The sequence below is a fragment of the Panicum virgatum genome, chromosome 9N (genome assembly GCF_016808335.1).
Source record: "Panicum virgatum strain AP13 chromosome 9N, P.virgatum_v5, whole genome shotgun sequence".
In the NCBI taxonomy this organism is placed as follows: domain Eukaryota; kingdom Viridiplantae; phylum Streptophyta; class Magnoliopsida; order Poales; family Poaceae; genus Panicum; species Panicum virgatum.
Window position 1 is genome coordinate 24,642,272 of NC_053153.1, and position 24,183 is coordinate 24,666,454.

Sequence of the window (24,183 nt, forward strand, 5' to 3'; positions counted from 1 at the left end):
CATTATGCCGATGATGTTTCCTTGTATTTATTGGTTTTCAGAGAATCACGATCGTATCAACAGAAAGATATTATGGCAGTTGTGTACAAAATTTCAAAAAACGAGACATCGAAAGGGCTTGCAAGAGCAAGCAACATCATAAGGTGATACCACACGACGTAATTGATACAATACAAAATCGAGGCAGGAAGCAAATATCCCTAGAACAGCAACACACTTTTTTAAACTTAAAAACACCACCTCAATATGTCTCTCTCCAATCTTTGACAAAGTGTAACATGTCAACTCACTAAAACTGTGTTAGTAATAGTTCAGAACATAGTGAAATGATATATTTTCTAGCTACAGTATCCAAAAAGTAGCCTATTCTAAGGAACAAAATGGTGATCCTTCAAAATGATCATGAATGTTGAATGCTGAAATTGGCCTCACTCGGAGCCCACATCAACACCCTTCTTTGCTAAGAATTCCTTTGCCTCCACAATATCCTGTATTAAGTCGAAGCTCAAACATGTCAGAATAAGTCTTATGGCCACCAAAAAAGAAAAGGAATATCATTCAGTGTGTACTTCTTGCCATTGTCAATACGAAAAAAGTGATGCAACATAATGCAATAACAGCTCAACAAGTTTCCAAGGTTCCTCTGTTTAGTCATGGATAGAATCAGAAATTTAGCCCCACCTCCAGGTACTAAAGTAGCTCACCTGTTGCAGTAGTATAGCTTCTTGAGGGCAAGTTGGGAAGAACATAAGTCCAAATCCAACCATAAAAAGGCCGTAGCATCCAAGAGCCACTTCCAAGTAGATTGGAAGCTGAAACAACAACCAAATTCATAAAGAAACTACGAATCATCTTCGCTATATTTTTAAGAAATTTAGATGTGAAAAATCAATGACACTGACCAGCCAAGTATAACTTCGAGGAACAGTTGAGGTTTCAAGGAATGTAACCCAGATGGCTGAGATTGCTACCAGTATAGCAACAATCTTGAATATGTGCTTCATTTGAGAATGAGGTGCTTTCCTGTCATGAAAGAAAACAGAATAAGGACACTGGATCGGTTTTCCTAACACACAAGCTGTTGCACAGCGCACTTTGACCCATATTCATGCTGGTACGGCCGTACCGTTGTGTGGCTTAGTCGCACATGGTTCTCTAGATGGATTTAAGCTCGGCAAAATTTAAAGACATTTGAGAACCATTCACACAGCCATAAAAAACCTTAAATGTTGGCACCTAGAGCATTACAGTTGCAATCCAGCAGGCTAGGGAATAGGTATGAAGAAGGCTCAAATAGATCTAGAATATTTCGAGTGGTGATCCTATGCATCTTTTGGTTGAACAGCACCTGAGCATGTGGACTGTTATGGGAGCCTTCATAATTTCAGCAACAGTTCTAGCTCACTCAGCAGCATCAGCTGAAGATGTGATTTGGCACATGCTTGCCACTTGCCAGTACTCGATTCAGCTTCATGGGATGACAAATTGGTTCAGGGAGCACTTGCGTAATAGTGCGCCCTGGGAAATTACCCTTTTTTCCTAGTGATTAACAGTAATCAAAGGTAAGCGGGGATAAATCGACGAGAGGGGCTGTATTGACAGACTTTGGACTCTGAGCCTGTCTTTTCCAAATTTTAATGACAGATGGCAAATTTTGGACCAGGGCAGCAGGGGCGGACCCAGCATAGGACATGGGTGTACACATGTACACCCGATAATTCTTGTTCTTGCAAACGAAATCCAAGCTAGTAGGTAGCTCAATATATTGTAACTGGATTCAGATCCGAATACAGATAGTTTTGTTAGGGTTTGGGGTGCTCCGTCTCGCACAACACAAGGAAAGAGAAGGGGCGAGCGCGGCATACCTGGAGGATGCGCTCGTCACTGGCAAAGGGCTGGGCCGCCGCTCGCCCAGTCGTCGCCGCCAGGTAAGGAAGATCTCGAGCAAGGGAGGAGATCAGGAGAAAGTTTGTCTTCGAGAGAAGGGAAAGGTTTGAGAAGAGAAACAGAGGGGAGGACCTGAACCTGAGGCCCTGAGCGGCAGAGTCGGTTCGTTTACCAAATTCATCAGATTAGAAACAGTATAATAAAATTATATGCTAAGATTAGTCTAAAAGACAAATTTATAATTGATAAATAAACGAAAAATATATATCTGGATATTTAGCTTTATTCTCTCTATTTTATTTTGATAATCATATTTCCAAAACTGAATTATTCTCATTTGAATTGACATCTTGAAATAGTATGGATGGTCTTTCAACTCCAGTAATATAAGATAATATTAAAAATGAGGAATCATAATTATTAAGATGAACAAAGTTCTTCTTTTTTATCATTATACTAAAATGAAATAGAACTACCAAAATAGAAAAGAGAATAGAGGAGTATTATTTTTGTACCTATTTTAGTTTGTGCAATACAGTAACTCGCTAACCAATGCATGGGTCTAGCCTACAACTATATTATTTTAACTTTTGATGATTGTAAATTTATTTATTAAAGATAGCAGGGTGGATGCATATCCACGCAAACTGAAATACTCGAGTTTCATTGAATATCTCAATCTCATATTATTGGAGCTCGCGAGCTCAAGGTTAGGTCCAAGTTTGGCTTGATTCTAAGTATAGCTTATCCTGAATTAAATTTTAGCAAGTCAAATATAAATAGCTCATGAATCTTGAGCTTTTCTGATAATAATATCTTCACTTATTTCTAAATAGCAGGCTATTTTCATAATTTTTATTGTTGATTTTGGTCATTAAAATTCTTATCAAATATAGAATTGAAAGTGGACATAGTTAACGTCTAGATTGTGGTCTCCTCCGATTTGGAATCGATGTCACCTTATCTTCTTTATATTTAGATGATTAGTAAGAAAGGAAGGGAAATGACGTGAGGAGGATGAAGTAGAGCGCGCCACCAACATGAAGATGGCCTTCACAAGGTAACCACACAAAAAAGTTGGTGAAAACATCGTTGAGTGAACCATTTTGGCGAGCAAAAGAAGGGTTGGCTCGCTCATCAGACCATGTTGTCATGACGAGCACACATTCTAATATGGTTGGCACCCTCATTGTTGATAAAGTCAAGATCGCGACAACCAGCATCCCGAAGGATGATAGGAAAATTTTTAAGGAAGGGGGGTGGGTGGCATGTATGAAAGTGTTAAGAAGTGATGAAGACCAAAAGGTTGCTTGAAAGGATTTTGATCGAGATGTTGTCGTGTGAAATTTAATTATATCGTGATGAAAACCGATAAGGTTAGTAAATACTTCATGATATCACCCGTAGCAACGCAAAAGTATATTTATTAGTACCATAACAAGTTATTCTACCTAACAAAGTCTTACTCTTAGTGTTAGAAAACATATCCTGCAACACTTCAAACCATATAGTGGAGCAAAATATTACATTGATAGATATTTTATGTGCTAGATATATAACGTAAGTTATAAATAAAGCAGTAGACATCCATACATAAGACATATGAAATCTTTATTATCTAATTTTAAAAAACTTTTTTCTAAAGAGAGATATGATGTATGTTTAAGCAATAACTTTTAGCTTAGAAAATAGTATATGTTTCAAACTAGTCATAATGACTTTTATTTAGAATATGCTTAAGTGCAAAAAAGAAATTAGAGTTTTTGTACACCCAAATTTAAATTTTAGGTCCGCCACTGCCTCACCTTGTCCTTCGTCTTCGACCATGGTACGGGCTGTTTATAATCCTTGGGCAGTGACACCAGACATGTCACAGGCGATCTTGGGCAGCTGCGTTCATGGTGCCTCTGGCTCTCATCCCTGTCGAAATCCACGCAAGGGATATAGTGGTAGCTGCTCTTGGCACCGCAATGCTTCCAGTGGTAATGCACGCTAGAGCTGAACAAAGGCGGAAGCTTTCTCTTCTTACTCAGAGCCTTATTCTTCGCCACCTCAAAATCCTCATCGCCATCACCCTCACCGTGCTCCTCTTCCAATTCCAGCTGTGGCGGCTTCTCCTCCCCTCTGCAGGCGCCTTCCCCGAGTTGTCCCCGCTTTCCTCGGGCATATGCAGCTCGACCTCCTGCTCCGGCTCCATCTCCATGTCCGGCTCCTGCTCCTTCTTCTTAGGCTCTGTGTCGGTTATTGGAGCCGGCATGGAGTGATCGACCTTTGCAGCGGTGGCATCCGGAGAGGAGGTGGCATTGGCGTGATGGGGATGGGCATGAGATTCAGACGGGGCAAGATGGTGTTTCTTGTGGCCATGCGGGATGGGGCGAGGCTTTCGGTGAGCATGCCTGCTGTCGGCGCTGGTGCTGGTACGATTGTGGGAGGCGGTTGGTGGAGCGGCAACTTCGGCGGGAAGGAGGATCGCTTAGTGGAGATCTGCTGGGAGGAGGAGGTCGGGGAGATGGCGAAGGAGAGGCCGAGCGCAATGGCGATGCCGACCTTGGCGCCGAACCCGAGGGCACGCCGAACACCCACTACCGGGTGCACAACGCCATATGTGAACTTGGGCGGCAAGGGGCAGGCAGAGCAGCGGGAGACACTGGAGATGAGGAAGTGGTAAGCAGAGGGGGATGAGAGAGAGAGAGAGATGATGATGATGAAGCGGCAGGCCAAAGGGACGCGATGGGATGGATCCGACGATCCTCGTGCAGTTGCTTCAGCCAATGGCCTTGCACTTTTGCCCATCATGCGTATCCCCGCCACCTAACACATCCGAGCCTCCATTTTCGGAGGCGGGTGACTTGGTCACCCGTCCATACAAATTTCATCTTTAGCGGTGGTGCCACCCGCCCTATAAATAACTTTTTATTTTAAAATTTTATTTAAATAAAAATATATAGCAAAATATATAAAAAGTAAAATTTTTATCGTGAGATTATTTTAATATGTAGAACTTTAGAAAAATATCAAAATCATATTTCAGCGTATATAATGATTAAGAGTGTGAAACCATAATATATAAGTATAACTCACTCGCTTTACTCTATCAAACAATTGTGGTTTCCACACTCATAATTACTTTTTTTAGAAGATGGGAAAAAACAACACTCATAATTACTGTGCAACAGAATTTCTTGTGCCACACACATGCAACTGCTCTGACATGGATGAGTGCTAGCACACACAAGCTGTGTTTGGTAGGTGATTGAGGACGCATTTGCACAAAAACCATTGGATGAGGCCACTGCAATCGAGGTGATCAGCAAGCAAGTTACTGCTCCATGTAACCATCCCATACAAGATCGTCTATACAATCGTGGTGATCAGCAAGTTACTGCTCCATGTAACCATCCCATATACTGCTATTGGCCGGTGACGGCGCCATTATCTCGTCGCCGTTGGCAGTTCGGCACGCGGTGGCCTGCCCCCCATGCATGTGCTGAGCTTCGTGCAGATGATGGCCGCCATGGACGTGTCGTCGACACACGCGCGCAGCGGCGCCGGCCGTCGCCGTACGTGTGGAATGTCACGTGCACAATGCGTTCCGCTAGCTGCGTGCGGCTCCCCTGCCGAATCGATCCGCGAGATGTGATGCTCCTGCTCCCTGGACGCTATTTGCCCGCGTGCTAAATAATGATCAACCATGACAGTATGACACATCGTCACCGACTGGCCTGGTGTAATCACTGTACGTCTCGGTTGTGGATGAAGCTAGTGACTAAGCAAAGGCTTCATTCTTTTTTGGATGAATCTTATCCTTGTAAGTTGTAACGACTAACGAGGTTTAAATATCCACATACCACGTGTTAAAGTTTGGAGCATGAACTTCGGATATCCTCAAGAATAAAGGTGCATGTCATCGGGTCATCGTCATGCATACTCTCTCCGTTCCAAATTATAAGTCATTCCAAAAATCTTGGAGAGTCAAACCATCTCAAAGTTTGACCAAAATTATAGAGAGAAACACAAAGATTTATGACATTAAATAGGCATACTATGAAAATATAGCTAACAAATAATCTAATAATATTTAATTGGTATCATAAATATTATTATTTTGTTATATAAATTTGGTCAAACTTGAAAAACTTTGACTCTCCAAGATTCTTGGAATGACTTAGAATTTGGAACGGAGGGAGTAGGATCGATCGAGGTGGAAACAGCTCAAAAAGTGTCATCTACGGACTACATCGCTATAGAAAGAGAAAAAGGGGGCGAACGCACTAGTGTTAAAGCAAAAAACTTCTAGACGAGAGAGGAAGCTGGCACTACAACGAACACGGTTTTTAGGAGCGGATTGAAATACATTTTTCGTGGCGGTGCTATACATGTCTCTAGTTCTCGCAGCTACAAATGCTGTTTTCAGGGGCCAGTAACGCGCGCACTACTGAAACCCATTTCCAAGGCAGGTGAGGGGTAATCGATTGTAGAGGCGGGTCACCCCAACAGTCCCTGGAAATCCATTTCCAGAGGCAGGCTACGGGGCGACCCGCCCTTACAAATCCAATAAAAAACAAAACAAAATTGAGGCCCTGCCACCGCGGCCCCACCACCATGGTTGCCCGCTGCTCCTCCCTCCCGTCACCGGCCCATGCAACGAAGAGAGAGTGGCGAACGCCAGGAGTCGGCGGCTCCCGTGGCAAAGATTGCGGTGCCATAAGGCACCAAGGCCATCAGTGCCGTGGATGGTGCACCAAATGCGGTCCCGCACGGAGGACGAGGGGCTACAGCCCGCCACTGCGTAGGATCGGATGTACCTCTCCATGAGATGGCCCTCAGCTCACCTGTCGACCTCATCGATGATGATGAGCGACCTGCCGGGGTTGAATTCGAGGACGCGGTCCTCGCGCCGGAGCTGTGTCGCGGTTGCCGTGGCGTGCACCGACTTGATCACCAGCATCTTGCGCCGAGGCTTCGTGCGACGTGCGGCAAGTGGCGGTCGCGCGGCCCGCGTCGAAGGAGGTCCTTGAAGAGCCACCACTCCGCCTAGTGTTGGTGCCCTAGGTACCACAATAGCTCGTCGGGGAGCACCGCGGCGGCATCCGCCGAACCCGAGGGCACGCCACACACCCACTACCGGTCGCACAACGCCATATGTGAACTTGGGCGGCAAGGGGTGGGCGGAGCAGCGAGGGATAATGGAGACGAGGAAGCCAGAAGCGGAGGGGGATGAGTGTGTGGGGGGGGGAGGTGGGTTGAAGATGGGGTGAAGGAAAAGATAAGGGGGAGAGAGAGAAAGAGAGACGGGGAGCGGATGAAGCGGCAGGTCGGAGGGACACGGCGAAATGGGTCCGACGATCCTCACGCACTTGATTCATCCAATGGCCTCGCACCTTTGCCTATCACATGTATCCCCACCACCTAACGCATCCCAGCCTCCATTTCCATGGGCGGGTGATCATTCCATTTTTAGGGGCGGGTGACGCACCCACCCACCCTACAAATAAATTTTTTACTTTAAAATTTTATTTAAATAAATACATATAGAAAACACATAAAAAAGTAAAATTTTTGTCATAATCTTATTGTGATATGTAGAACTTTAATAACTATCAAAATCATATTTCAGCAGATATAATAGTTAAAAGTGTGAAACCAAACCATAATATATAAATATAACTCACTCACTTTACTCTATGGAACAACTCAAGGCTCACTTTATGGTTTCACACTCATAATCACTGTATGCACTGAAATATATTTTTAATATTTTTTTCAAGTTCTATAGATTATAATAGGCTTATGGTACAGATTTTACATTTTTATATGTTTTGCTATTTTTTGAATTAATAAATTTCTTGAATAAATATAAAAATCATTTGAGCGGGAGGTGAGGGTTGATTCACCCCTAAAAATATATTTTTAGGGCCTAGTTGATTGACTCCGCTCCAATTGTAGCAGTGGATCATGTTTTGACCCGTCCTAGAAAAAATCGAGACATTCATACCAATTATTTTGGCTGTAGTTTGGTATTTAACTACATCACTCTGATCAGATGATCGGCGAATGTGTAAGGCTGAAAAAGGACGCTCGGGCGTTTGGTGATGGCAGCACATGGATGTCTTCAAATTCATCTGATTCTTATGGTCCCTGACCGCAAAATCATGCATTTCCCTTCTTTTCAAAATGAACCAGGCCGGTAAGAGAGCTGTGGTTTGTATTTAAAAAATCCAGATCGATCAATGTAACTAATAGAAAAATTCAAAAAAAAATCAACCCGCGCTATGCCATCGCACCACTCAACTCAGTAACAACATCAGCCTGTTGCAGTGTGACATCAACATATGCTAATAAACTCAACTCATCTGAACTCCAGCATTTCCCTATAATTTCCCTCTACTCGAGATCAGTAGCTGTGGCTGCCAGATGATTTTTTATGGTGCTGCTTCCTGCTAATTAAAACGATTGATTCAATTTGTCTTTATTTTTTCCAGGCCAATTACATGGATTTTTAAGGAATTTCGTAGGACTACAAGTGATTTGGAATATCACAATTGCTCGAAATTAAAATTCATGTTGAGAATATGATTACAGAGAGAGGAATAATACAATAACTGGACGATCTAGCTAACCCACCGGAGAAATCAACACTCGACTCGATCTCTCGGTGAGGATGATCTATAGTACTAATCACTTGGCTACTATTTACAAAGAAGTTATCATGCCGCAGAAGGATCCCCTCCAGCTACAAGCGGCGGCGGCCGGTGGAGGCGAGGCCGTCGTCGAAGTTCTGGTAGTAGCTCTGCAGGTCGTACCCGAACGACCTCACTGCGTCACCCCTCGGCCGCGCCGCGCTTCTCCTTCTCCTCCACGTGGACCTCAGTCTCCTTAGCAGCTGCCTCCTGGCGTGGAGCCTCCTCCATCCGCCGCTGCCGCCGGTGTGCAGGCCCAGCTGAAGAGACGCCATTATATATCCTCTCTCGATCGCTCACAATCGTCGTCGCAGCTAGCGTTCTCGCAACGGCGCAGACTAGCTCGACACTTAACTAGCTGCCCGCCTGCCCGCTCTCTCTGGTCGTAGCTACCTCTGAAACTTAACTGCAGCTTCTGAATGAAGAACGAACTTGGGCAAAAGAAACCAGCCATGGTGCTGCTATATATAGGCTCGGACACACACAAACACAGAGGGTGTGTCGGGACACGAGTCGACGCGCCGCGCACGGTGAGCCCCACTCACGTACATGCAGTGGCGGACGCAGAGTTTCAACTTAGGGGGCTTAATTCTTCCTCCTTTTTATCTCCACTCATTTCTTCACCTTTTTTCTCTTTTTCTCTCATATTTCTCATTTGATTTCAATGGAGATTTTGGACAGTAGGGGGCTAGAGCCCCCCTAGCCCCCTTAAATCCGCCCCTGCGTACATGGTGACGAGGCGTCCACTACGGCGAGTCGATCGGCTAAAGGAAAGGCCGATTTCAGGCTTCTTTTTTCGAAGCCGCGAATCCTCCTGCGCCGCCGGATCGATCACGTCGAGAGCTCGTGCTCATCCCCATTTGGTGGCTGCCGAAACCGGCCGGCCACGCGCGCCGGCAGTGTTCGGTACGGTGCAGTGGCATGTTCCATGCATGTGCGGGATTGCTTGCAGATGCCGGCGCCGTGGGCGTACGTGTTGATCGATGCACGGGAATCTGCACGTACGCACGCGCGTATAGTGGAAACGGATTATGATCCTAGCAATCTCTTTATAATCCAACTTGATTCTTATATATATTTTTAGTTTAGAATTATATTAGATTATTAGAGCCTGGCATTATCTAAGTTAAATTTTAAAACTCTTTATCACCTCTATGTATGTATACGTATGATGCATACGTGTGCACGATGCGTTTGTTTCCGCGGACGGCACGTGTGGTCGACCTAATTGATCCATGGTGGGGAGATGTGAATTTGTGATATGCCTCCCCTCGTTCTGAGGCTACGGTTTCCCGGAGTGCCAATTAGCGTGCCGGACATGACACGTGTCATCACATATCCCAGTCGGGATATGATGAGCGCGTGCGGAAAGATTCGTTGTGCACCAGAGCTTGCATTGTGGTTGCTGTGACAACGGCCAGACGCGAGGGCATCGACACTGACAAATACTACCTAGCTCTATTCCTTTTGGACGATCTTATCCTTGCGATGAAGATTAAATCCCGAAGAACATATCTACACATCACGTGTTAAAGTGGCTTGGAGCATGGTCTTTTGATGTCTTCAAAAAAGGGAGGGAAAAAGATGCCATCAAGTCTTCATCGTGCGCAGGATCGAGGTGGGAAAAATCAGAAAGTGTCAACTCTGATGACTAATAACCCTGGAAAGAAAGAGAAAAAGGAACACATAAATCCCTAGGCGAGAGGAAAAGCTTCTGCTGCTTGAATGTGGTCGAGTCATCGGCCTGTCCACATGATCAGCACGTCGTGCAGAAAGGAAGAGCGGTCAGTGGTGACGCAGTAGCATAAGGATGTCGTATGATCATCTGATCCACTCACCATGCATGGCTCAACGCGCTCCTTTTGTTAGTTTTCCCTAATGGCACCACTTGGTTGTGGTTGCAGTGACGGTTTATGAACATGGTCACTGCCACTGACCAGTAAAAGGGTTACTCTTTTCGAATGGTCTAATCTTTGTAACGAAGGCAAATTAAATCCAAATGTATATATATCCACAACACGTGTTAAAGCTTGGAACATGGTCCCTTGGATGCCTTTTTTTTTATAAAAAAGATGACATGAAACCATCGTCGTGCGTAGGATATATCAAGATGCATGGTAGCAGATCAGAAAAGTGTAATCTCTACCGAGTACAACCCTAAAATAAATAAAAAAGATAAAAAGGGAACATGCATGCACCAGTGTTAAAGAGAACACCAGCCTCAAGATGAGATGAAGCTGCTACATTCATGCAATTGACAATGTATAGAGGGGCGAGAGCACCTAGGTCACTGTGTAATAAAGGTTTTCTTTTTCTTTTTGGATGATCCTATCCTTGTCATGAAGCGAAAATAAATCCACAGGAATACATATCCACAACATGCATGTGTTAAAGTTTGGAACATGATCTTTGGATATCTTCAAAAAAAATGACATTGAGTCATCATCATGCATAGGAGCAGATCAGAAAGTGACATCTCTACCGAAGGCGACACTGGATTAAAAAAAAGAACAACATGCCGCGACAGTATCCATGCAAGACTCTGCAACCTCCTTCCTCCTAGCCACGGTGTATGGTCCATCACGACGAAACGAAAACCTGCCTTCCTACAGCACCTGCGCTCCTTGAGACCTGCGGCCGGCGTACCGTGGTTAGTTTTGGGCGACTTCAATCTCATTTACAGAGCTAGGGACAAGAACAACACAAACCTGAACCTGCGCCTAATGGCTCGTTTCCGCGCGGCTATTAATTTCTGTGGCCTCAAAGAAATACATCTACAAAATCGAAAGTTCACATGGAGCAACGAAAGAAGACGACCAACTCTTAGTCGCCTGGATAGATTCTTTTGCAACTCAGCTTGGGATCTAAGCTATGACAACCACTTGCTGCACGCCCTTTCTTCTACACACTCTGATCATTGCCCTCTTCTGCATGCACGACACACGGGCCCTCGTCGACCTACCCCATTCAAGTTCGAGAATTTCTGGGTCAAACTACCACGTTTTCAGGAAATCGTCACGCAAGCGTGGACACAACAAACGACTCACACTGAGCCGTTCCATCGCCTAGGACACAAGCTTTATACCACAGGCCGCGCGCTCAGGAACTGGAGTAGGTCGTTGATCTCCGACGCCAAACTCAACTATCTCATGGCCCAAGAGGTCATCCTACGGCTAGATACGGCACAGGAACACCGGCAACTCTCGGATGCACAATACTCCCTAAGAGCTAAGCGGAAGAAACGACTTCTTGGTTGGGCGACGATTGAAAAGGCAAGGAAGAAACAATGCTCACGTATATCTTATCTACGAGAGGGTGACGCCAATACAAAGTTCTTTCATCTCAAAGTGAATTCCAGAAAGAGGAAAAACTTCATTCAACGGTTGAGAAACGGCAATGGCTGGGCCATCTCACATGAAGCGAAACAAGAAATCATCCATGACCACTTCTCAAACCTGATGAGTACGCCACCACAGCCAACAAGGGACTTCAACTGGGACCACTCATCTTTCCCGCAGCTTGACCTCGAGCCTTTGGCGGCCGCTTTCACTGAAGACGAAATCTTGCACGCCATTAAGCAAATGCCACAAGACAAGGCGCCAGGCCCTGATGGCTTCACAGGACTGTTCTACAAATCATGCTGGCCAATCATAAAGAACAAGGTCATGGCGGCCGTCAACTCCTTCCATAACCTGCGTTGCTCCAACCTAAACCTTGTCAATAAGGCAAATATTGTGCTCATACCAAAGAAGGACGGGGCCGATCGCGTGCATGACTACAGGCCAATCAGTCTCATTCATGGTGTTGCGAAAATAATCAACATGGCCCTGGCTATCAGGCTGGCACCCTACATGAGCAGCCTAATCTCCCCATGACAGAGCGCTTTCATCAAGGGTCGTAGCATTCACGACAACTTCCTTTACGTCCGCAAGATTGCAAGGCGTTTCCATCGCAACAAAACAGCTTCGTTGCTTATCAAGCTTGACATCTCCAAAGCTTTTGACTCCGTGCGTTGGGACTACCTCAATAACCTGCTTCAACATCGGGGCTTTCCTGCACGTTGGCGCGATTGGATTGACGCTACTTTAGCTTCCTCATCGTCGCAAATCCTACTTAACGGCTCTCCGGGCAAACCGATCTTGCACGGCCGTGGTCTACGACAGGGAGACCCCCTCTCCCCACTCCTCTTCATCCTCGCTATAGACCCACTTCATCATCTTCTGGCAAGAGCAACCGACCTTGGCCTCCTCAGCAAAATAGGCGACCGGGTTGCGCACTTCCGTACATCAATGTACGCTGACGATGCGGTCATCTTTGTCAAGAAAACCACAACTGACATGGTCAACCTTAAACAACTCCTTACGGGGTTTGGCGAAGTAACTGGCCTTGTTTCCAATTTGCAAAAAATAAGTATCACACCAATAAACTGCTGCAACATCGATCTCGAAGAAGTTCTTGCGGATTTTGGGGCAACTAGAACCGGCTTCCCCATCAGATACCTCGGTCTACCGCTTTCCGTTCGACGCCTCCGGAAAATCGATTTTCAACCAAATCATTGACAAGGCCAAGGCGAAGCTGTCAACATGGAATGGTCGCCACCTGACACAAGCCGGACGCCTCAGTCTTACCAAGTCCGTCCTCTCCTCCCAGCCGATTTATCTCCTCACTGTGCTCAAAACATACAAGAAAATCCTCCAGGAAATTGACGGCCTGCGAAAACGCTTCTTGTGGGCTGGTGACAAGGAGCTTACTGGCGGCAAGTGCAAAGTGACTTGGACTCGGTGCTGCCTACCAAAACCTAATGGGGGACTGGGGCTGCTTGACTTGGAAAAGTTAGCACGTGCCCTTCGCGCCCGTTGGCTCTGGCACGAGTGGACCGCAATGGACAAAGCGTGGGTTGGCATGGAAACTCCTTTTGCGACGAGGCTGACCGTCAGCTCTTTGCGGCCTGCACAACTATAACGTTAGGCGACGGGAACATCACGTCCTTCTGGTTTTCTGGGTGGCTCTCCGGTAGACGGCCAAAGGACATCGCGCCCAGCCTTTTTCGCCTTTCAAAATCAAGGCGTCGCAACGTTGCAGATGCACTTACCAATGACAATTGGATCAGAGATCTAAACATCGTCAACGGATTAACGACAACACATCTGCAAGAATTTGTGATACTCTGGAACCTGACCCGTCAAATTTAGCTACGGCCTGGGCACGACGACCAAATCCGTTGGAAATTCACGGAGTCCGGTAACTACACGGCGGCCTCGGCTTACAGAGCACAGTTCCTCGGATCCACCAGAGAACCACATCTTTATTCCATTTGGCGCACATGGGCCCCGCCAAAGTGCAAGCTCTTTGGTTGGCTGATTCTTCAAGACCGTGTGTGGACTTCTGATCGCCTTGCTAGGCGTGGTTGGGAGCACAGTCCGGACTGCCCGCTGTGTCACCGGACGATGGAGACGGCAAAGCATCTTCTAGCCGATTGCAGGTACACCAGAAGAGTTTGGGAGTTCATATCCTCTTGGACCCAACAACCAAGCTGGAGACCGAGGGAATGGAGAGCATACGCATCTCTACAAGATTGGTGGGATATGATCACCACGTCGACGACGGCCTCCCGCAAAGCCGGTAGGAGCCTCACCCTACTTGTGATCTGGGAAGTGTGGAAAGAAAGGAACGCCAGGGTTTTTTGGCGACAGGAAAAACCTACACTTTCCTTAGTGGCGAAAATCAAGGCGGAGGCGGTCTTGTGGGCGCAAGCCGGGGCAAAAGATCTAGCGTCTTTAATTTCGCGAGAGTAATTTTGTTCTCTCCCGGCTTCCTGCCGGTTGTAAACTCCTTTCTCTATCAATGAAATAGGCACCCTCTCGTGCCCGTTCGTTAAAAAAAAAAGAAGAACAAATACGCGTAGATGTGTGCCAACGGTTTTGATGGGAGCGTTTACACTGTTGTTTCATTTGTGGTTTGTTTCACCTATTTGCTGTTTTACAGAGGATCATTTTAATCCAATAAATTTTGATTGAACGGTCATTGTTTGAACGTGGGCTTCGGACAGCGCCGGTGAGGGTTGCGGGGGGAATGCGCGAGCAGCAATGGGCCGGCGGCAGGACATGTGATCCCGAGCGAGACGGCCATGCATGGGAGGTAACGGCACTGACGACGCCCCGGCTTGCTGATGGGCGCACGTGTGGGACGCCGCTTTTGAATGAGCTGAAGCACGCCACCACTCCATGCGCGTAAAGGAAACGCAAGCAATACTACATGGTGACAGTCAGGTGGCAATCTTCCATTCGTGAGTAGCAGCAAACAATAGCAGAGGCTCCCGTAGGCCTTGAAATATTCCAGCAATATAGATTTACATATATGTGCAAATCATCCAAACCATCATGGTGCAAGGATATCAGAACAAATTCGCTTTACTTTGAGGTTATTCCCTCATGCAAGTTTTTGCCTGTGGCCTCTAGATTAGTAGATTTTGGGTGCCAAGGTTAACACTTTGGTGATGGTTTCTGCCAAAGCGTCGATTCAAATATCACTATGCGAATGCTCTTCACTGAACTCCCAAAACAGTATTTACAAAAAAGCTGTGATTCATTGATTCATTTTAGTAACAATTAGCAATAATCAGGAGAACCTTCCCTGCGAAAAAAAAGTCAACCATACACGCATATGCCTAAACAACAGATGTGCCGGGCGGGGCGGCCACCTCCATTAATCCGAACACAGAAGAGCTCGAAATGAACTTATCTTTTCTTTTTGTTTTTCTTTTGAAAGAACGGTCAAGTCAATGTGCGTATATCAACAAGAAGATGGAATTGCTAAGCGCACTAGTGGCGCGCAAACGAAGTTGACTTGTAAGATGTCCAAATTAAAGCCTTCCTGAATGCTGATCGCCTGATCCATTACAACATACTAGTATATATGAGCAAAGCAATCTGGCGGTTGCTGACACTATACCACAATCCAAAAATAATGACTGCATTATGGTCGCTATAGGTCGTTTTAGCGACAAATCGATTGATGGCACTATCTTGCAGAGCTAATTACACACAAGAAGTATGTACAAAGTATGGACGGCCTGCAGAAGAAGGATCTCTCCACCCAGCTATGAGCGGTGGCCGCCGGAGGATCCAGCAAGGCTGTCATCGTCGAAGTTCTGGGAGTAGTGCAGGTCGTACCTGAGGGACCTTGCCTCAACCCGCCTTTGGCACGCCGCACTCCTCCTTCTCAACCTGGACAGCAACCTCCTCAAGAGCCAGCTTACCGGCACCGGTGACAGCAACCGCCACGCCGTGCAGGTGCAGCTGCTACCGCGGCTCACCCTAGTCCGACCACCACGGTCGTACAGGCTCATCAGCGACACCACTGTCCTCTCTCAAGCACCCTCATGCGCGCCTTCACGACTGCAGGTGTTGTTCTAGGCTTGTAGTTGTCTTTCAAGGAGTGAAGGCTAAAGCCAGATAAACACATAAGATGTTGAAGTATAAGTGTATTGTCTTTTGAGGAGTGAAGACTGAAGCCAGATGAAGACAACCTCTATTCTTTAAATCTGAATAATATTGTGTCGAATATTTTGCAATTAGGAGTGAACGTGGGTTCCTGTGAGGCTGATAGGCTTTCCTTAGTAAAACAGCTTAGTGCTTCTGCAGTTGGTAGTGTTCCTACTAAAACTGATCCTCAAAATTTTGAGAGTTTTCCACTGGACAGCGATAACGAGGAAAGTTTAGAAGAGTTAGAAAAATCTGCAATCAAACAGTTGTGTGGTGAACTTATGGATGAAGTGTACGATGAAGAAATTATCACCTAAGAAGTGGTCCTAGGACTGTAAGGAAGAGAAATAGGTCAAGTGCTAAGCCACTTAAAAGAAAAACCTGCAAAGTAGGACTGTTTAAAAATTTTGACACTGTTTTAAAATGAGAGGATTTTTTTTGGAACAGCAGAGGTCTTAGGGACTTGGCTAAAACAAAATTCCTTACTGACATGACTAGAGAGCAGAACTTATATTTCATTGCTCTTGTAGAGACAGGAAAGAAAGACTTCACTCAAACAACGTTTAATGGTCTGTGTGGAGGAAAAAAATTTATCTGGCACTGGACTGAGCCTCATGGGATGTCTGGTGGGATTCTTTTAGGAGTAAATTTGGATGTGCTAGATATTGGAAGTATACATGAGGGTGATTTCTATGTGCAACTCAGATTGAGAAATAAAACAGATAACTTTTAATGGGTTCTTGTGGCTGTTTATGGAGCAGCACAACCTATATATAAAGAAGTCTTTTTTGACCGAATTAGTCCATGCTTGCAGTTAAGAAAATTTACCACTTATGATTGGTGGTGATTTCTATATCATCAGAAATCAAAGTGAAAAAAATAATGAATGGTATAACAAGAGATGGCCTTTCCTTTTTAACGCCACCATTGATGGATTAAATCTAAGAGAATTAGGAATGTCAGGAAGGAAATTTACATGGGCTAATTCGGCTAGAGCCCAACATATGAGAAACTTGATAGAGAGATGGTCAATACGGAATGGGAGCAACATTTTCCTTTAGCTACAGTAGTCACCTTGAGTAGGGATACTTCAGATCATACTCCTTTACTATTAAATATAGGTGAGGGGTCGACATCTAAATAACAACCATTGCTCAAATTTAAACTAGGTTGGTTACTAAGAGAAGGTTTCTTTGATCTGGTGTCAGATGTTTGGAATAGAGAGAATAGAGGCACTTCAGCCTTAAAGGTTTGGCAAAACAAAATTAGAAGGCTAAGAAAATTTCTGAGGGGCTGGGCAAAAAATATGAATGGTGCATATAAGAAAGAAAAGCAAGAGCTAATGAAAAAGGCCGATGAGTTGGACAAAAATGCTGAAAATTGCCTCTTGAATCAGCAGGAAATTGATCTCAAACAATGTGTTAAGGATAGGTTGGCCCAGCTACTAAGAGAGGAGGAAATCAAATGGTTCAAAAGGGCTAAGACTAAAGAATTGTTACAAAGCGATAGTAATACTAAATACTTTCAAATGGTGGCAAATGGCAAGCGACGAAAAACTAGAATTTTCAGGCTTGAACAAGAAGAATGGATAATTAAAGGGGTGGAGAACTTGAAAAGATACATTACCAAGTATTATAAAGGTCTTTTTGGTCCATCAAAGCAAAATAATTTCTCTTTGGATGAGTACATGATAGATGATATTGCACAGGTTTCCAATGACGAAAATGAGATCCTAATAGCGAGCTTTTCTGAAAAAGAGGTTAGGGATGCGATTTTTCTAATGATACACAATAAAGCTCCGGGACCTGATGGTTTCCCTGTGGAATTTTATCAAGTCTGTTGGATTCTCATAAAAATGACCTAATGGCCTTGTTTAGGGACTTCCATAATGGTGAACTGCCTCTTTTTAGTTTAAACTTTGGGATAATAACGTTGCTCCCAAAACTACGAGAGGTTAAGATGATCCAACAGTATAGACCAATTTGTATGTTAAATGTTAGTTTCAAAATCTTTACAAAGGTCATGGCCAGTAGGTTCAGTACAGTGGCTAATAAAGTAATTAAACCGTCTTAAACAGCTTCTTGCCTGGGAGATATATAATGGAGGGAGTGGTGATTCTGCATGAAACTATACATGAACTCCATAGGAAAAGCAAAGTGGGCTTATACTGAAGCTAGATTTTGATAAGCCCTATGATAAGGTCAATTGGAACTTTGGGTTGAGATGATTGTAAGTGGTGGAAGCGTTGGAGTTAAGATCAACGATGACATTGGAAACTTTTTCCAAACAAAAACAGGGTTAAGGCAAGGAGATCCCTTGTCACCGGTGCTCTTCAATGTCGTGGCAGACATGTTAGCGGTGCTTATTTCAAGGGCTAGGGAAAACGAGCAAATCAAGGGTCTAGTACCCCACCCGGTAGATGGAGGTTTGTCAATTCTCTAGTACGCCGATGACACGATTCTTTTTTTGGAAAATGACTTACAACATGCAAAAAACTGGAAACTAGTGTTGTGTGCTTTCGAAAAGTTGTTTGGCCTTAAAATTAACTTCCACAAGAGTGAACTTTTTTTTGTCTTGGTGGAGCTAAGGATATAGCAGCAAGTTATACCCAAGTCTTTGGGTGCAAGAAGGAATGTTTCCCTTTTAAATACCTTGGGATCCCAATGAAATTCCAGAAACTTGCAAATAAGGATTGGGGCTTGATTGAAGAAAGGTTTCAAAAGAGGTTAAGCAGCTGGAAAGGGAAACTACTATTTGTAGGAGGGAGACTAGTGCTCATAAACTCTGTGTTCTCAAGCCTTCCCATGTTCATGCTATCCTTCTTTAGAATTCCTAAAGGGGTTCTCAAGAAGCTAGATTACTATAGATCTAGATTTTTTTTGGCAATGTGATGACCATAGGAAAAAGTATAGGTTGGCAAAATGGAGTGTTCTGTGTACACCCAAGAGTATGGGAGGGTTGGGAATTGTGAATCTTGAGGTCCATAATATTTGCTTGCTTAGCAAATGGTTGTTTAAACTCTTAAATGAGGATGGTACTTGACAATAGTTGCTTAAAAAGAAATATCTAAGCAACAAGACATTAGCATAAGGAGTCAAGAAACCAGGGGATTCCCACTTCTGGTCCGGCTTAATGGAAATTAAGGATTTCTTCTTTGCAAGAGGAGGATTTATTGTCCAAAATGGAGTTCAAACAAGGGTTTGGGATGACTGGTGGATAGGACAAGAGCCGTTAATGAACCAGTTTCCATCGTTATATAATATTACAAGGAGAAAACACCAAACAGTAGCAGAAATGCTAAGCACAAGACCACTCAATGTCTCTTTTAGAAGAGCATTAGTGGGAGATAGATTGAAATCATGGATTCAGCTGGTTACACTAGTGCTAAGCGTCAACTTAATAGAAACATGTGACAAATTTGTGTGGAGATTGAATAAGAACAACTCCCTTACAGTTAGATCAATGTACTTAGATTTGATGCAGGCTGCAAATAATCTAGGAAGTTGGGTCTTATGGAAAATAAAAGTGTCACTCAAGATAAAAAAAATCTTTCTATGGTACTTGAAGAGAGGGGTTACATTAGCAAAAGATAACCTGATTAAGAGAAATTGGAAATGTTGTGCTAAGTGTTGCTTTTGTAACTCTAATGAGACAATACAACACTTGTTTTTTGACTGCCATGTGGCAAGATTTATTTGGAATATGATCTATGTCTTGTTTGGAATTCAACCACCTACTATTGTTTCAAATTTGTTGGGATCTTGGCTAAGAAATTTTTCTTCAGCACTTAGACAACTGATCTTAGTAGGGGCTTCGGCTATGTGTTGGGCTTTATTTATGGTTGAGTAGAAATGACATAGTATTCAAACGAACCATAACTAACTCATATCTACAAGTAATTTTCAGAGGGACGTACTGGAAAAGGTGTTGGTCGCAGTTGTCTAAAGAGGAAGAGAAGAATTACTTGAAGGAAAGCTGTTGTCGATTGGAGAGCGCGGTCATGGAGCTATTCAGTAAGGTTGGATGGAACTTCAGGAGCAGGGTTGAGGCTTAGTAACTAGCTTTCATTTTGTTGGTTTGTTCCAAACTTATTGTGTCTTTGGTGGCGTATGCTAGCAGTCTGCGTACTACATTCTTATTTGTTGAGTTGTGTGTTTGAGTGGCTGTAGACATTCACTTGTGAATGATCGAGTCTGGAATATGAAAAAGATATTTGTGTTGATTTGTGAATTGGGTTGATTTGTGAATTGAGTATTGTATCAAGGTCAGGGTCAGAGGCCTAGAGTTTCGGAATTCTAGTGACCCCTACTTTCCACATTTGAGGTCTAAGGAGCTTACACATGAGGGATAATTGTCGAGAAAATGAAGCCTGTGCTCCTAATTTCTAGTGTTGAGGAAATTGTCCACCTCCTCCGTTAGCTTGTATGCCAAGGAAAATGGAACCCTCTGCTCTGCCTGCTGGTCTTATAGGGCGTGTTTGATATCAGGGCTATGCATGGCCTGGCCAGCGAGCCAGGTCCAGGCCAGCCACGGCTCGGCCTGCGGTGCACAAGTGTTCTTGTTTGATTTGCATGCAGCATTTGGGCCAGGTTATTACTTTTCTGTGTTTGATTCATAGCCAGCAGCATGGCCCAACCCCAACTACCAAAACGAGATGGTGTTTGATTCCAGCCAATCCAGCATGGCCCATGGAGTCACAACTCAACATATTTCAACAGCAACACATGAAAATAGCAAAGTTCACATGATCAGGTCTAAAATAATAGCCTCAGCTAATTACCCAACATCATCGGCCATTTCAAAATAACAACATTGAGTTGGAGTTAGAGTTGACCAACACCAGTTTTCATCATCACACAGTTATCATCAACTAATCATCATGTGTGTAAAAAATAATCAGGTGGCATGTGTAAACATATTATGAAGTAATGAAACAGGAATGGATCGTGATAGCATACAACTTCATATCAGTGCAACAGCAAGCCAACAGAGGCTACATTAGAATACAACAAGTTGAAATATAAGTACACTATCCTTAGTTAGCCACCCTCCTGCTAAGTAAACCCAAAAGAACAGGTGCTGATCAGCCATCTACCATGCACAGTTTCTAGCCAAAATGGAACCCAAAAGAGAAGAGAGTGGGGGAGGGAGGTGGAGGAACTATACTTCTCAACAGTCAACCCCCTCTAAGTGATGTCTGCACAACATGGACAGAACTACATATAGTAGTTCTTGGCCAGGTAGGTCCTAAACCATATGGCCCTATGGGGGGTGGACATGTTGACAAAACCAGTTGCAACAGCCTTGTTCTCAAGGAGATGGGTGTAGGCAACAATCAAGGCCTCAGTGGAGAAGTCAGACATCTCCATCTCCATGACAGCAAGGTAGAGGTCTGGATCGACATGTGCAGCACCTGTTTTCAGCATAGCATTGGCAACATTGTTGACAGCATATGTCATGTTGGTCATCATAAGCATCTCTTCCTCACTAAAGTTGGCCCTCTTCCTCTTAGCCCCTACAATGTTGTCCTTGCTGCCATCCCCAAACACAGGTGTTGTGGCCTTGCTGCCCTCCCCAAACTCAGAGGTACTTTTGTTTTCAAAAGTACCACAAGAGAAGTCCTGCCCCTCAAGCTTAGCAGCCACACTGTCTGCATTGTTCACCCCCAATGGTTCATTGGACCCTAAGGCAAACCTACCAGTTGCCAAAAGTGCTCCCAAAGAGGGCCTCCATCTCTTTGTAGAACCTGATGGGGGTGTTGAGGTATTCAGCATCCTTAGGGTGGTCCTGTAGTGAGTCCACAAAGTGAAGAAGATACAAGACAGTTAAGAAGAGAGGCCAGAATTAAGAAGAGAATTGTACATGATGTCATACATTACTTAGTACCTTGCAATGACCAAGGTAGTGGTCCTGCTCAAGCATTATGGCATGGACATCATCATCAAATGTTGCCCCACTAAGATCCTTCAACTTGGCTACCTTAGCCCACTTTTGTTTCCACTTTCTCAGATGATTATACACCTGAGTTGGACTAACAGCCACCCCACTGTAGTCCCTAAGAGCCTTAGCTACAGCATTGACATCCTTATCTTTGTATGTCTTGTCAGTCCTAGACCCCTCAGACACAATCTGGGCCATCCTCCTTAGGACAAAACCAGAAGTGTTGTTATTCCACCTCATGGGTCCTTGCTGTCCTACAGCAATTGCAGGCTCACCATTAGGTGCTCCCCCATCCAGGTCAACCAAAGCAGGTTGTGCTGGCTGACCAAGTGCCGTTGCACCTTGCATCAAGGTAGCAGCAGGCACAAACGCAGCATCGACATCACCATTACTAGCAGCCATCCTACCATTGTAAAAGGTACAGAAGCAATGAAGCACAAATAACCACTGTAAAAGGTACAGAAGCAATGAAGCACAAATAACCACTGTAAAAGGTACAGAAGCAATGAAGCACAAATAACCAAATTGCAACATGGTCTCAGACATAGCATTGTAAGACTACAGCAACAATCCACCACACATTAGTTCCATATCCAGGGTCTACCAAATTATTTTACACATCCATGACATACAAGTAAATCAAGTCCTAGATGTCCCCCTAGCAGCCCACATAGCATTGCAAATCTCATCCCTAAGAGTCACCATGGTAGGTGAGTCTAGAGCCACCTCTCCCTCATCATCCTCAGGCAGGTCACCATGAAAACCTTCCTCTACTGGTACAATCTCATCTAGGCCAAACCCAATGATCCAGTTGTGCAGAATGCAGCAAGCCAGTACAAGCTTAACTTGACTCTTGTACTTGTGGAAAGATTTGTTGTCAATAATTCTGAACCGACCCTTAAGTGCACCAAAGGCCCTCTCAACTGATACCCTGAGAGAGGAGTGCCTAAGATTGAATAGCTCTTTTGAAGTGGTGGGGTGGTTTCTGTTCCCAAACTCACTCAAGTGGTATCTGACCCCCCTAAATGGAGGCAAGAAGCCAGGTCTGCATGCATATCCACCATCTACCAGCTAAAAATGGCCTACAATGTGTGGAGAAGCAGTGTCAATATGTGTACTAGGTTGCAGTGGGCATAAGTAAATCTCTAGCTAATGCAATTACCTGCAGGGACAGTGAAGCCATCATTTCTCTCAATGGCATCAGCCAGGATTAGTGCATCATGGGCTGAGCCCTCCCAGCCAGCAAGAACATATGTAAACTTTAGGTCAAAGCTCACTGCAGCCATCACATTCTGTGTTGGATGCTTGTGTCTACCCCTGAAAGCTTGTTGCATGTGTGTAGGCACCCTTGCCAACACATGTGTGCCATCAATGGCACCAATGCAATTCTACAAAAAATTGGCGAAGTGCATTTAAGCAACAAGTGTACCAAGTGTCGCCAACCTAATGAGATGTGCATCTAATGAACAAGTACCATCAAAAAAGGAAACCATCTGTGGCTCCCCAAAATCTTTGGATGTGTGGCAGTGGAAGGAGGCTTCATCATGTCAGCCCTTAACTCACCAATTGCATACAACACTTGGAGAAAGACTCTACTCACAGTCTCAATGGACCTCCTAAAAGATTGGTGCACTACCCTAAATCTCTAGTTGTGACCAACCACATGCAAAAACATTGCCACCTGCTCTTCCACAGGACACCCTACTGTCTCAGGTACAAGGCCTCTATTTCTTAGCAGGTTACATAAAGAAAAAAAGGGACTCTTCTCATGCGCAGCATTGCAACGCATTCAACATCGTTGTAATTGTACATCAATTGCAGTGTGCTCTGCCTATGCCTTGAGGCATGAGTCCTAGGGCCATAAGGGATTGCCTCTTCTCCCCTAATCCTTCTAAGCCTATTTACTACAAAGGTCACCATCACAACAACCATCCCAGCTGCTTGCCTAGCCATCAAAGCATGTTGTGCATTTGCATCCATCTACATTCATTCACAAATGTATAAGTAATTTAGGTAGACCCTGGCTAGCCTCTGCATGGTAGTGTAAGCATTCACAAAAAGGCACGGCCCGCATAAAAAATGCCTCTCTGTGCCACATAAGCTATTCATCATCGACCATTCATCTCCCAGTACCAACAAAACATGAACATCGGCAAGAATAGTAACACTATGAAACAAATCAATGAAGTACC

General features: G+C 44.6%; 1 protein-coding gene and 1 pseudogene across 2 annotated transcripts; both read right to left on the reverse strand.

Annotated features, from left to right (window-relative positions):
- Positions 1-197: 197 nt before the first annotated feature.
- Positions 198-4,727, reverse strand: LOC120692951 (dolichol-phosphate mannose synthase subunit 3-like). Of its 2 annotated transcripts, none has more exons than XM_039976339.1 (4): positions 3,693-4,727; positions 903-1,023; positions 705-812; positions 198-488 (listed from the first exon to the last, which is right to left on the reverse strand). In XM_039976339.1, exons 2-4 carry the CDS (start codon positions 1,002-1,004, stop codon positions 429-431), a joined length of 270 nt encoding a protein of 89 aa, XP_039832273.1. In that variant the 5' UTR covers positions 1,005-1,023; positions 3,693-4,727; the 3' UTR covers positions 198-428. The 2 variants fall into 2 exon arrangements, with proteins under 2 accessions (XP_039832273.1, XP_039832272.1); XM_039976338.1 differs by having other exon boundaries at positions 1,866-4,725.
- Positions 4,728-21,267: 16,540 nt separating this feature from the next.
- On the reverse strand, positions 21,268-23,277 carry LOC120688882 (annotated as a pseudogene).
- Positions 23,278-24,183: the final 906 nt, after the last annotated feature.